The sequence below is a fragment of the Natator depressus genome, chromosome 5 (assembly GCF_965152275.1).
Source record: "Natator depressus isolate rNatDep1 chromosome 5, rNatDep2.hap1, whole genome shotgun sequence".
NCBI lineage: Eukaryota > Metazoa > Chordata > Testudines > Cheloniidae > Natator > Natator depressus.
The window spans coordinates 84,067,968-84,083,153 of record NC_134238.1 but is presented as its reverse complement, the minus strand read 5'-3'; the positions used below and the strand labels follow the sequence as shown (position 1 = coordinate 84,083,153).

The 15,186-nt window shown below is 40.4% G+C and overlaps 1 protein-coding gene across 15 annotated transcripts in view; it reads left to right on the top strand.

Annotated features, from left to right (window-relative positions):
- The window catches only part of SPIN1 (spindlin 1), a 123,759-nt gene that overhangs the window by 98,323 nt on the left and 10,250 nt on the right, over positions 1-15,186 (top strand). For all 15 annotated transcript variants that reach the window (XM_074953119.1, XM_074953123.1, XM_074953121.1 and 12 more), the window contains one exon: positions 2,888-2,936. In XM_074953119.1, the coding sequence (XP_074809220.1) occupies positions 2,888-2,936 (49 nt within the window). The remainder of the gene's footprint in view (positions 1-2,887; positions 2,937-15,186) is intronic.

The window sequence follows — 15,186 nt, the reverse complement described above, 5'->3', positions numbered from 1 at the left end:
ATGTGGTTGCAAATCACTTGGATGTGTGTTTAACACTTCCTTTCCTTCCTCTACCCCTACATGTGTGCACACTTTTGTATTTTGCATTGATATACATCTGTAAGGATTATTAGTATCTAATCTTTTAGCACAGCTAGTGTATTCTTTAGATGTATTGTGGTGGTAATGAAAAGTGTTTCTCTTTTCATAGTGGGGGAGGGCAATGTGTCAACAGAGTGGTTTCAAGTGTTTTTCTCCCCAAATAGTTGGCTGCTACTCTGAAACTTGTTCAACACTATGAAAGTCTGCAAGATGCTAGCAGAACTCAGGATATATTTTGATAGTTAAGATTAGGTAGTTTAGCAACTGTAACTTCCCTAATTCAGTTGAACAACAAAAGATTCAGACAGACTGATAACATTATAGTAATAAGCTAATAGTGGTTCTGGTCTTATTTATGTAAGGATAAAACCAAATGCTGTAAATGGAGAATGGCTGTAAATACTGAGAATTCTTCCTCCAGTAGCTACTCTTGAGGGCATTCTACCCCAGAAAATTAAAAATTCTGCGCACAATATTTTAAAATTCTGCGAATTTTATTTGTCAAATAAATGTGGAGGCTCCAGCATGGAATTGGAGAGAACAGGCCACTGGCTGCACAGAGGTGGGAGATCACTGTGCAGCTCCTCCCTGGGACATGGACTCAGTAGTGAGGCTGCACCCAACCCTGACAGAGTGCAAGGACCTGGCCTGCCCCAGAAACACCCTAGGGCCCTGCCCCTCTGTGTGGGCAGGCACACTCAGCAAGGCAGGATTCAGGTGTGGTGGGGCTTAATGTGACTGGATCCAGGTGTGGGTTAAGAGGGTTCTGAGTGGGGCAGTCTAGGTGCGGGTGGCTCAGTGGGGGAATCTGGGGGTGGGATCTTGATGCATCAGGACTTGTTGCGGGTTCTGGATGCAACAGGAATGGGATGCTGCAGGGGGTGGGAGTTGGTGTGTTGGGGATAGAGCTCGGCAGGGGAGTCTGGATGTGCGGGGGTTCAGTTTGGGGCCCAGATGCTGGGGGAAAGAGGCTCAGTGGGGTGGGGATCCAGGTGCAACTGGTTGGCGCTAGGTGGGGTGGGGATCCAGGTGCGGGTGGCTTGTCAGGATGGTTCAGGAATAGGGGGAGTGGGGCTCATCAGGGGGGTTTTGAGTGTGGTGGGTAAGGCTCGGCGGGAGGGTATGGGTATGAAGGCGTCTGGATGCCCGGAGGTCGGGCGAATGTGGGAGCAGCTCCCTGCACAGGGATTCTTCCCCCTGCAGCTGAGAAATGATGGGTGCAGGAATCGGGGGGTGGAGAGAAGGGGAGTTTGCAGAGCTTCCTGCAGCCGGGGGAGTAATATGGGGGTGGGTCTGACCCAGCCCCAGATGCCATGCAGGGGAAGAGGAAGCCCCATCCTCCCCAGCCCAGCGCAGGGTAGGAGCCACCAGCCCAGTCTTCCCCAGTCCTGCCTCCTGCCCCACAGTGATTTACCTCTCTGTTGGCTTCCTGGAGCACCCAAAACATACCGCTGGGGAGGGCCGCATGACTGCTTTTGTGCCTTCCCCGTCAGAAAGTAATTTATCTGCAGGGAAGCAAATAAATCTGCAGGGGACATAAATTCTGCACATGCGCAGTGGTGCAGAATTCTCCTCAGGAGTAAAGAGCTTAGGAAATGATGGATCCATCAATCAGATGGTTACAGCCTTTCACTTGTGCCGATTTTGAAAGTTAAATGTTAAATTGTTTTGGAATTGCTTATAGTTTGGAGTCTTTCAGGAAAGGCGATGAAAAAGGTAGAGAACAAATGTGTGGCAGTCACCCTCAAAGGAAACACATGTGTAGGTTTTTTATACTGGTTTTACGACAGTGTATTAAGCCATAGAGGCAGTGGCGAATTGGGCATTCTGTCTGTACCACTTCTGAATTGCTTACGATTTCTTAAAAATGATATCATGAAATTCCTACTTTTATTTTCTGTCTTTTTAACCGGTTACTTATCTGTTAGAGGACCTTCCCTCTTATCCCACGGCTGCTTAGAGTACTTGTCAGAGGCTTTCTGATAATCCAAGTACACTATATCCACTGGATCACCCTTATCCACATGTTTGGTGACCCACTCAAAGAATTCTAATAGATTGGTGAGGCATGATTTCTCTTTACAAAAGCTGTGTTGACTCTTCCCCATCTAATCGTGTTCATCTAGGTATCTGATCACTTTGTTCTATACTATAGTTTCAACCAACTTGCCTCGTACTGAAAGTAGGCTTACCGGCCTGCAATTGCTCAGATCGCCTCTGGAGATTCTTCTAAAAATTGGCGTCACATTAGCTATCTTCCAGTCATCTGATACAGAAGCTGATTTAAGTGATAGGTTGCATACCATGGCTGGTAGTTCTGCAATTTCATATTTGAGTTCCTTCAGAACACTTACGTGAATACCATCTGGTCCTAATTGCTTATTACTGATAAATTTATCAGTTTGTTCCAAAACTACTTCTCTTGACACCTCATTCTGGGACAGTTCCTCAGATTTGTCACTTAAAAGAATGGCTCCAGTGTGGGAATCTCCCTCACCGTTGTTGTGTTTGGAATTTGAACATACAGGTGATCTTGACCACAACCACTATCTGTTTTAATCTGACATCTGAGTAGAAATTAAAAGTGTATTTCATGCAAGTTTAGCTCCAGAAGTATATTAATTCTAGGATTTTTATTCAGAATACTTACATTCTTGGGGGGTTTTTTTGTTCGATATTTAACTCCCATAGAATTGCAGCACTTCATCTACATCTTGGCATTCAAAACAGCAGCCTTTCTTAGCACTCTGCATGAACGTAATATGTTCATTTCTCAGTCATTTATGTGCTGTGTTCTCTGTTACAGGGCATGCAGGAGTGTCTGCCAGCATGATGAAGAAGAGAACTTCTCACAAGTAAGCGATTTCTAAAACTTATTTTTATAAATTTCAACTGTTCGTACTTCCCAGTGTAGGGTTTGTTACCCAGAATTACGTTGTTAGAAATATGTGTTTCTGTTCTTATTACTGCTGTTCCAGCCTTTACTTTTTGTTCTACGAACAGTGTGGGATTGTGTTCAGGTAATATATATCCACTGGCAGATATACATTTGTTTTCTACATTGCTTTTGCTCAAAGGCTTGCTCTTTAAACTTACTTATGTTTGAATAGCACCATCACTTGAGAAACAAGATCATGTGAATAAAATGGTATAAATTGCTTGAAGACTTTAGGGAGAGGGAAGTGGCAAGGAAAGACTGTAGTAACTTCATTGCCTAAGTGGTACGTTGTGACTAGGTCAGTATAAAGCTATTCTCATCAAGTATTTTTAATGATAACTGCATCTGGAAAATAACCTCAGACATATAATAGATTTCTTATTACTACTTGTGTTTCAGTAATTTCATTTCAAATACATTTTTGTCATGGAGATTTCCCATATGTATTTTTTCAAATGCGGTGATTGAGAATAATTCAACACTTTTATAAGGATGCTTTATTTTTTGTTAGGGGTATCTCATCACCCTCCACACACTCATCACTCCCAGAAAAAGGGAATTAATTTGTTGTTCACCTTGTGATTTTAAGAGGGAGTAGATGATGGAAAGAGCTATTCTGAGGGAGGAGAAGGTATAGTCTGGACATGTTTGATCTCATTGTTTTTAACAGCTAAATAGATTGGGTCTGGCTAGTTTTCTGATGGGACACTTCAAAGACAAAAACTGAGTGCAGGTGCATTTTATGACTATTAAACATTTTTTCTAAGTGCAAAAACCGGTTCATTCTTTTTCAGTGTACACTCTTCTACAAAATAGTATGTGACAATCCAAGGTTGCTGGTTATCATTAATAATTTCTTAAATACATTCAAATGTGTTCCTCGGTGTTCCATCCAATGTTCAAACAGATAGAGGAATGGATCACAGAACTAAAAATTAGTAGTAGCTTGGGCAGGACTCTTTGATTTTTATATGCAAACAGAATGTACAAAGTACACAGTGTTTTGGCTGTTTCCCTGCAGCCTGACTCCCCCTTATTAGGTGTTTCTGTCAGCTGGTATGCTTTCTAAGGATGATAGTTTTGATAAGGCCATTCAGTGAGTAATTCTCTGAGCACCTCAGGGGCAGCCTCCCACCTTACAGGAGGATGGGTATTCGTCTTCTGATAGTGGGGATGTTTCACTCTCTTACCTTTTAGGTGGTACCTTTCTATGACCCATATATGTTTGCTAGTCAGGTCAGGCGTGGGAAAATATAGGCATGTTAGTTCAAAGACCCTAGCTGGTACTCCTCCATCCTGGCCACTCTCATTTTATCCATATGGACAGACTGCTTGGCCTCGCTGGCGCCATGGTCATATCCTAAATCAAAATATTCCTCAGCTTCAGTTTCCAGGGTTAAATCTCATTCACACCCAGATCTGCCTGTCATGCAAAAGCAACCACAGCAATCTGCAAGTATTGTTGAACCGGACTCTCTTCTTCGTCAGTTTCTGCATGAACATATATTTCAGCAACAAGTTTCTGAAACATTCCCAGAGAATATTCTATCTTCTTCACAGAATGAGGCTGACTGTTCCTCAGACGTCTTCATTAGATGATTATAAGTCATTTCAAGAATTAGTCTGCTGAATGGTCTGCCGAAGCTTTGTAGAGCTACCAGCTCAGACTGTTCAAGAAAAAGAATATATTATTGGTAGGGCCCTACCAAATTCACGGTCCATTTTGGTTAATTTCACAGTCATAGGATCTTACAAATTGTAAATTTCACGATTCAGCTATTTAAATCTGAAATTTCACAGTGTTGTAATTGTAGGGGTCCTGACCCCAAAATGAGTTGTAAGGGGGTCGCAAAAATGAGTTGTAAGGGGGGTTGCAGTACTGCTACCCTTACTTCTGCACTGCTGCTGGTGACAGCACTGCCTTCAGAGCTGAGCAGCTGGAGAGTGGCAGCTGCTGGCTGGGAGCCCAGCTCTGAAGGCAGAGCTGCCACCATCAGCAGCACAGAAGTAAAGATGGCATGGTATGGTATTGTCACCCTTACTTCTGCGCTGCTGCCTGCGGAGCTGGGCCCTCAGTCAGCAGCCACCACTCTCCGGTCACCCAGCTATGAAGGTAGTGCAAATGTAAGGGTGGCACTACCATGACCCCCTGCAACTCTCTTTTGGGTCAGGACCCCCTATTTGGGAAACGCTGGTCTTCCCTGTGAAATCTATATAGTGTAGGGTAAAAGCACACAAAAGACCAGATTTCCTCGTACATCTGCTCTCCAAACTGGGACAGAGAATGAATGTGGAAATCTCATTTAATCCCAACACACAAGATAGAATTTATTGGGCTTCTACTCAATGCTCAAACCTCCATGGAATGCCTGTCACAACCAGATTCAAGAACATTATAGAGTTGATCAATCAACTTAATAAAAATCCATGTACTACAAGAAGGATATGTCTCCAGCTTTTAGGTCCCATGGCTTCATGTACACTTGTGACCCTATTGACCAGACTGCATTTTCATTGTGGTCAAGACTGTTTTTGGATTGTCCATTTCCGTGCTGTTGACAAAACAGATATGGGGTAAGCATCTCTTAAGGAGTTATGAACTCCCTCAGCTCATGGAAAGATCCACATCGTTCTTCCCAGCACCTTACACGAGTCAGTAGTGACTGATTCTTCCTTGTTGGGTTGGGGAACCCATCTCAACAACATTTACAGTACAGGATCAATGGAGTCAGAGAGGCATGCCTTCATACCAATACCCTTTAGCTCAGAGCAATAAAGCTTGATACATGGCCTTTCTACCTCATATCAAAGATGAGTGTACAGGTAAGAATTGACAATACCACCGTGATGTTTTATGTAAACAGTGAGGAACCAAACCAATGCTCTTGTGCAGGGAAGCAGTCCTTCTATGGAACTGGTGTATCTGGCACAACATAACACTAACTGCAGTGCATCTTACAGACCTATACAACATGCTGGCAGGTAGAGCATCCAGGTAGGCATTTTTCTCAGAATCATGAATGGTTCATAAAAAAATCAGTTTCAATTTCAAACCATTTTCAATCAGATCTGTTTGCCACTGAACAGAACAAGAAATGCAAAGCGTTTTATTCCAGGGAGGGACGAGAGTCTGGGTTCTCAAAGAGATAACTTCATAATCCCTTGGACTCACGGTCTATTATACACTTATCTCCCAATTCCTCTGATCCCATATGTTTTAAGGAATTCAAACAGGAGAAGGCCTCAATCATCCTAATAGCTCTAGATTGGTCCACGCATGACTGTTTCACAGAAATCAGAAATTCTCGATATTGCCAATATCACTTACCACTTCTACTAGACTTAATTACTCATAACAGGGAAAACATTTATCCAGATTTGTTGTCACTACACCTCATGGCATGGAAACTGTCTGGCTAACAGACTTGGAGAAGACTTGTTCTGGTGATATATGCAACATATGGATTCAGAGCAGAAGGCAATCCACAAGGACAAATTATACTGCAAACTTGGATCGTTTTTCATCCTGGGCATACCAGCATAATGTTTCTCCATAAGAGACATCAGTCTCTCATATCCTTCAATATCTATTATCCTTATAAACCTCTCGTTTGTTGTTAAGCTTATTATGTGTTCGCTATCTCCGCATATCCTCCCCCAATTCAAGACCATCCAGTTTTTTTCTCATACTTGTTAAAGTTTGTGAAAGGTATTTTTAGAGCTTTTCCTTCAATAAGACAGCCCCCTCCATCTTGGAATCATAATGTGAGGCTTACTAGCCTGATGGAACCTCCATTGGAGCCATTAGACTAATGCTCATTACTTCATTTGTCTATGAAGACTACATTTCTCATTGTAACTGGCAGAACGATGCCAGTTTATTCACTCCCAAACTAACACCCAAAACTTTCCTTTATAAGATGTGAAACAAAGAAATTTCTTTGCAGGGAGGGAAAAGTTACTTTCCCCAAAACCATGTGTTTTGTTTTTAATATTTCAATTTACCTAATTACTTATGGAATTTCTTTTGATATCGCAGTTTACATGATTGATAAACTAAAGGGATTTCTATTGCAATCATTTTTAAGAATACCTGTTGAAACAAGCCTAATGAGTTAAAAACGTCTTTCAGTGGGTCATTTGATAAATCACAGAAAATATCTGTGATAACAAATACCTCTTATCAGAGAACATAATTAGATTACAAGAACCTCATATCAATTAATCAGGCTGGTTTATTATAACACACTTCTATAATAATAGATATCCTTATTAGTTTCCAAGGGTTCCTTCCTGGACATATGGGCTATGTTAGCAAGGTAAGGGGAAAAAACAGGGGAAAAGATTACACATTCCATTATTGAATATATATTTCCTTTATCCACTAAGGTTCAACTGAAGGTCAGAGAAATTTCAATAGGAAGAGGGCACTAAATTTATAGTTGCACAGCATTAAAGGGAATTTGGTTAACATATAAAATATGTTATATTATCTACGATATATAAGACTTAATATCTAAGTCATTTTATTTGACTAGAACAAAACCATTCAGGCAGCCCCCTATGCTATTTATTGCCGAGAAATCCAGGGGTCAGGCACCCTCAACTCGGAGAATATCTAAATGGGTGCCACACTTCATAAAGGTATGTTACGAGGTGGCCAATTTAGAACTTCCAGATCATGTTAGGTTATATTCTGCCAGACCAAAGGTCACTTCTGCAGCATCTCAAGGAAATACCCATAGCTGATTTTCTGTACGGCTGCTGCTTGGAGTAATACTTTCACTAGCCATTACTCCTTAGTTCAGATGCCCAGTTTGGGAGGGTTGCATTGCAGTCTTAAGTAAACTCAGTGATATTTCCATGTGTTCACAACCCACCCTCCTTTCCATGATACTGACAAGTCTAATAGTCTGTTCTTGATAGTGGTGCAGGAACTGAGAATCGGTTGGTCACTCCACCCACCCTTATAGCATTGAGGATAGGGTTGCCAACCCTCCAGGATTGCTCTGCAGTCTCCAGGAATTAAAGACTAGTCTGTAATTAAAGATTATGTCATATAATGAAACCTCCAGGAATATGTCCAACCAAAACTGGCAACACTACTTGAGGGGGAAGGGCTTAAGGTAATCAAGGGAGCAGGTGCAATCAGCAGATACTGCTGACTAAAGCATTCTGTTCTCCAGCACATCGGGCATATGCACTCAAAATGGAACACATGTAAATACCACATCTCTAAGAAATCTAGTTACTATAGGTAAATAACTTCCCCTTTTACTTTTCTGGTGCCTAACTAAGACTAGGGTTTGGATGATGTCAGTTAATGGCTGCTTAAGCCTTACAAGATGGAGATGATTAGCTGGGGAAAACATCAAGAAGGGATTAACAAGGTTTGTGGACAAATCCCTAGACTGAGGGGCCTCTTTCTGACTTTTATTAGCAAGCTGCAAAATCTAGGAATCTTATTAGGTATTAGGCTATGGTGAGATGATCAAGTAGCAGCAGTAGCCAAAAGTGCACTTTATCTGTGCTTAGCTAGGACTTGACCTTTCATCTCCAGGGCAAACCACCCCAGTTACCTTTTTTTTTTTTTTTTTTTGGTCACCTATCAGGTTATACTATTCTAGTGCCCTCTATAAAGCCCTTAATTGTTTGGGACTTGGCTGCCTGACAGCTTGCTACATTACAGCATTAGGCATTGCAACAAGTGTTGTAACACAAGGCATAGGTATTTACATCATTATTGTGTCTTGCAACAGGTGCCTCTGCATCATTATAGTACAACTGCAGACAGGAAATGCAAGTATAGCAGTTGCAGTAGAGCAATCATAGTGGTGCTTCTCACCTTTCACTTTGATAACTCAAAGTACCGGCTCTGTCATATTTCAAGGAGGATCTCTAAGAGGACAGCCTACTCTCAGCAATACTAATGAGGGATGGTAGCGCCTTCGTCAAAGTGGGACTTGTTTTGGACTGAAGAAAGAGTAAACATCTTTATAATATACAAAGAATACAGAGCATCATCCACAGATTTGTAGGAGATAACCGGTGGATAAAGATTTAACTTGCAGGAGTTTTCAACTAAATTGCGTACTTAGAGTTAAAATTTAGTTTAAAATTGAACCGTTAAGAAGAAATCTCACTTTTTCAGATTGCTTTTGATAATAAATGGCTCATTTTTATTAACTTTTACACCTTCGAAATAGATAACTCATTTCAAGTTAGGTTCCAAGTAAGTACAGTTATTAAAGATTGTGAATATAATGGAGAAGGTGGGAATGTCTTCACTCATAATGGCTGTAGTTTTGCATAATTTACTATGAGACTGAAGGTTTCCAATGGGATTGAAGCTATCCAGGCCCTGAATAAAGAAGGCTACTGTTTCAGCAGGGTGGCATGCTTCTACTAAAGACAGCTACTTTTTCATCTGTAATGCTCTGTTTGTTCTGGTTGGTAGAGATGGTCATGATACACTTTGCCAGTGAGTTAGATGATTATCTGATGGATATCAGCATGTTGGAGGAACTAAGATTTCTGGGCTCTATTCTGGGACAAACTGTTAAAATGGAGTTAAGGTTGAGAATACATATCACTAACTTAGGGTAAAATATATTACAGGGATTTTGTAATTACCCCAGAAACAAGCATTATAAGACAAGGAAATTGAGAGTTAAGATTAAATTTTAAAAATCCAAATATGTTAAGGTTTGGAAAAGCACAGTTAGGGCACCCAAACAACTTTAATTGTACTGTAAAACTTTTTTTTTTTTAAGTAGCGCTAAACTAGAATTAAGTTATTACATCTGTTCATTGACTTGAATATTTTCCTGATGTATGACCTTAATTTGAAATTGTAAATCTCAGTATAATAAACTATTTGACGTCTCTTTGAGTGTAAAACACTTTGGAAATAGTTATTCTTAAATTCAGTATCTTTTGGAAGAGATACTGGTTCACTTTTACTTTGTAAGTTTGCGTTCATGATGCTTTCTTTAGGCAGTGATATGTTTAAAAGTAGCTATGAGCTAGAAGCTTGTTGGTTATTTTAAAGATAGTTCAGGCCCAAAATTTAAGTTACAGTGATTGTGGAACTTTATTTCACTGAAAATAGCGAGCGGTTTTTATTTAAATATCCCCCTGAATTATTTGCAGTCCCAATATTGAAGCATTATATGCATTATGACCAGAAAGTGAAACGGACTATAAACAAAACTGAAACAGAGTGGTTCACTATGTCTAAAATGAGTGAAATGCAAAGCATAAACAGCATAAATGATGCAGGGGAGATATTTTTAAAAATTCAAATTTAATTCTAAGGTATTGATAACATGTTCGAAAACTTGTTTAAAATGATTTAAACTTGGCAGTGTCTCTTTGAACACTTGTCCTAATAGATTTTTTTCAGTTAGCATTCAGAAAGAATTAAGCTTATTCACCAGACAGTTAATCAAAAGATGACTTAGCGTGGGACTCTGTTGAAGTAAACTTATTGCTTACAAAATCAGATTATTTTCATTGTACAGGAACAAATTTCACATCACTGATACCTTCCTAATGAAATATTGCTGACATTGTAGTGGATATATTTAGTAAGCAAATTTAACAAGAGAAATTAGCAGAGACCTGTTATATCTCTTAAACACGCATGTTTTGAAAAGTTGCTTATAAAAATGAAATACTGAACTTCATGTTTCTGCTGTATTTAATTGGGAAAAGGTTTAAGTTATGTATGTGTTATAATCTGTGATGCCAAGGTGGCCATTCAAAGCCTTTCTAGAAAATACTGCTAAAGACTGCATATAATTGTGACAAAAGTGAAATCTGAAAATGAAGAAGATACTGCCCATCAAGAAGTTCGTTGTGGAGAATGCAAGGCTGGAGTGAGAGAAACTGTAGAGGAATTGCAGTTCCCAGTGAATGTATAGTTATAATTGTATCTGATGGAGCAGTACATTTCCTACTTCAGCAACCTTATAGAATGATGGAAGCATTCTATAAACAGTTTTTCCAGATCTCACTGCTATCTGTCATTTCTTGGATCTCTGCCAAGCACTATTTGTTCTGAGTGCAGGTCCCTATTGATATTCACTGGGATGAGCATGTGCTCCATGCACCTCAGACAGGTAGATTTTTCAGTAGCAGTCCATGCCTGCACTCTACACCACCTCATGCTCTGAGCTGAGTGTGTAAGGGGTGGCATGAATTGTTTGCCTTCTGGGTCTTCCTGGTTAGTGATCCTCACGAGATGCCTGTACTATCTCAGGGAATTACACATTCCTTCTAAGTGTGAGAACTGCCATTCTTTCCCCCATGAACTAGACAGTCTTGTGAATTCTAGCTTTGCAGATATTTAATTGAGCTCTCCATGGGTCCCCAATCTGATCCTGGATGTTGAGCTCCCCGGCACATCGACTGGAGCTACCAAGTAGTGCCCCTCCGGCACTAGCACTCCCTAGCTCAGGATCCTTGATCAGATCTGAGGACTTCTCTAAACAGAGACATGAGGAGGGTATGGGTAAATGTCCCCATAAGAAGCAGGATAAATAGTCTTGTAAGTTCCTGACGAAAACGACTGCTTCTCCCCTACTCTCCCATCTAGTCAGACTCAGCACCCATGTAGGGGTGTGTCTAGAGCTCACGGGAGCACGTATCTGCACTGACCATACCAAAAGCAAAGAGCACGCTGAAATATCGGACTGACCCCCTGTACCTCTTACCCATGCATATGCTTACAACCATTCCTGAATCAATGGTCTCAGAACAGAGGCCAGAACAACCACCATTGCAAGCCAGGGTCCCTCCATCTGGCAGCATGGTTTTTGAATAGACAAAGAGATTAGAGAGATCGTGCTCAGAAGAGGTCCAAACCATCCTTAACAGCAGGAAACCCTCTACAGTCATCAGTGATTAGACAATGGCATAGAGAGTACACGTACAAAGTTTACGGACGATACCAGGCTGAGAGGGGTTGCAGGTACTTTGGAGGGTAGGATTAAAATTTAAAATGTTCTGGACAAATGGCCTAAAGTAAATAGGTTGAAATTCAATAAGGACAAATGCTAAGTACTCAGCTTAGGAAGGAACAATCAGTTGCATACATACAAAATAGGAAATGACTGCCTACGAAGGAGTACTGCAGAAAGAGATTTGGAGGTCATTGTGGATCACAGGCTAAATATGTGTTAGCAGTGTAACACCGTTGCAAAAAATGTAAACATCATTCTGGGATGTATTAGCAGGAATGTTATAAGCAAGACACGGGAAGTAATTTTTCCTCTATACTCCGTGCTGATCAGGCCTCAACTGGAGTATTGTGTCCAGTTCTGGGTGCCACATTTCAGAAAAGATGTGGACAAATTGGAGAAAGTCCAGAGAAGAGCAACAAAAATGATTAAAGGTCTAGAAAACATGACCTCTGAGGGAAGATTTTAAAAATTGAGTTTGTTTAGTCTGTAAAAGATATGTCCTTAAAGACATTTGGTCTATCTATTCATTCCTTGTGAGTATATTTAGCAGCTATTAACTTCTTCCATCCTCTGGTGGTGAGCTGCTTGGTTTTCACCCATCCTACAACTGTGAGATTCTTAAAAGGTATTATCAGAATCTCTCTCTCGCGCGCGCACACAGACACACACGCTCTCTCTCTCTCTCTTATGAAAACCTACATCTCTCTAGAACCCGAACCTGGTTCTCTCAGCCCACCATTCAAGCATTCAGACATGGTGGACCCTTCCCTATACAGTGTTTCACAGAGATAGTCCCCTTCAGATTCCATCTGAGGTTCATCCAAAGGTTCCCTCTGAATTTCACTTGAATCAAAATTGCCTATTTTCTTCTACAAATCCCACATAACAGGTATGTCTGCAGAGTTCTCATCTGTTTGTAAAGGACAAAGTCCTTTAGGAAGTTGCTGAGACTATTGGTTTCCATCACCAAGAGAATGAAAGGAGAAGCAGTCTCTGCAAAAACTCTGTAAATAGACTTTGGACTGCATCCTCCTTGGCTATGGGATTATGAACGCCCCTTCGCTACAGAGTGTCAGGGCTCACCCATCCAGAGCACAAGCTACCTCAGGCCTTCCCTGCAAAGAATTCATCTCAAAAATATTTAGACTGGCACCCTGGGGCTCGAGTCACGTTTTTATTGGACATCAAGCCCTTGTTCAAGTTTCACCATCTGATGCCTACTTTTTGTCCTGTGATCTATGGCACAGCATATTTGCTTGCACCCTCCTCCTCCAGTGAGTCCTGCTTGGGAGTCCACTGCAGTGAATACCCATAGGGAACAGCACTCGAAGAAAGTAAGGTTACTTATCTTACAGTAACTGGAGTTCTCTGAGATGTCTGGTCCCTATGGGTATTGCACAACCCACCCTCCTTCCACTCTTCTCACATCCTCTCTTGATTCAGGGTAGAGTTAGGAACTGGAGAGGTGGTCAGATTGTACCATCCCTTAATGCCCTTGATTCAGAGCACAAGGTGGTGTAGGGTGCAGGCCTGGATCAATGGACCTTGCTACTGAAAAATCTTCTGGTCTCTGGTCCCTGGGGCAAAAATACCATTAGGGACTATGCAGCTTGAGCTTCAGTTACTGTAAGGTAAGTAACCTTCCTTTCTGAGAGGCTGCTCGCTACTGCTGAGAATACTTTACACTGTTGCCAACTTTTTTCTGGGAATGATATAGGTTGCTTTTTGTGACATTCCGTTTCTAATAATTAATGCTGTGTAAATATTTGTTCCAGGTTAAATGAAGTTGGCAAGGTTGCAGCAAACAGTATTTATTCTAAAACTGTACTAAAATTATCTCAAGTTTATCATAAGAAAAAACAATTTATCTTAATGTGATAGCTATGTGAATAGTATATTAATGGTGCAGATTATTGCAAGCTAAAATAAATATATGAAATAATTTAATACTTATATTTCTATCTCTTTAGAATTGCTACAATATATTGGTAACTATATAGTTCCTACATAGATGCTATAAATGGTCACTTAACTTGTTTTAATGAATTACAAAAATAAGACTTTTAACTGTTTAAATACTGCTAGTTATAGTTTGGTACTTTGTCAGATAGCAAAAGTAAGATCTCTCACAACCATAACGTGAGGAAGACTTGGTGATATTAACCAGTGGCAAGTGGTTTGTGCTGGCAATTATTTGTTTTTGGTGGCAGGTTCCATAAAGAAAGAATAAACCACTGAAGAGAGAGACAGAGAGAGGAGCAGAAGTAGATTGCTAGTCCTCACTGATCACTCTAAGGAGAATCTTCCATACTGCTCCTTCCTTGCATCTGACCCTAGTGGCGTTGTACTGAAAAGGAACATCAAAAGAGTGCTTTTCTTGTTGGCATGCTACACCCATATTTGATGAGCACTTCTCAAGTGATGCTGCACTTACTGATAGTTTGAGAAGTTACTTGAACTCCAGCATAGGCATGGAGAACAGAGAAAATACATAAACACACTACTACAGAAACAGCTGTTGACCAACAAATGCTCATGGCTGTTTCTTATCCTGCTTGTGTGTGAGAGGCATCCTTCATATTGGCCTCTGATTAGTTAAGCATCTGACAAATATTGATGCCTTGTTAATAGGAGATATAGGCATGGCTCTAATTAACTTTCCTTTGATGACTGAATTGAGCTTTTAAAACAGGTGAGTTGTGCTTTCAGGAAGTTAAATTGGCAAGAAATTCTGACATTTCAAAAAATTTCATTCCAAATCTGAGCAAAAATCTGAAAGTTCAAAATTTCCCACAAATTGAAAATTCAGAAAAATTTCAATTCAGCAGAGTTTTGATTCAAGAAATGTTTGAACTTTTTTATATTATATTTTATATGTAGGATCATGGAAATGTAGGGCTGGCACGGACCTAGAAAGGTCACCCTAATCTGCTTCCCATGTTGAGGCGGACCAAGTATACCTAAACCATCCCAGACGTGTAATACAGAATATAATATTTTAATGTTAAAGTAGAAAATAAATGATTTCAGACAACACTATTGAAATGCAACTTTTGGATCTTTTTCTGTCAATTTTGTTAAAATGGATACGTTCTTACAAAACACTTTTATTTTGATAAAACTGCATTTTTGCTGAAAATCTGTTGGGCAAAAATTTGACCAGCTTGTTTAGTTTTAAATTATTTGGCAGCATAGCAACTG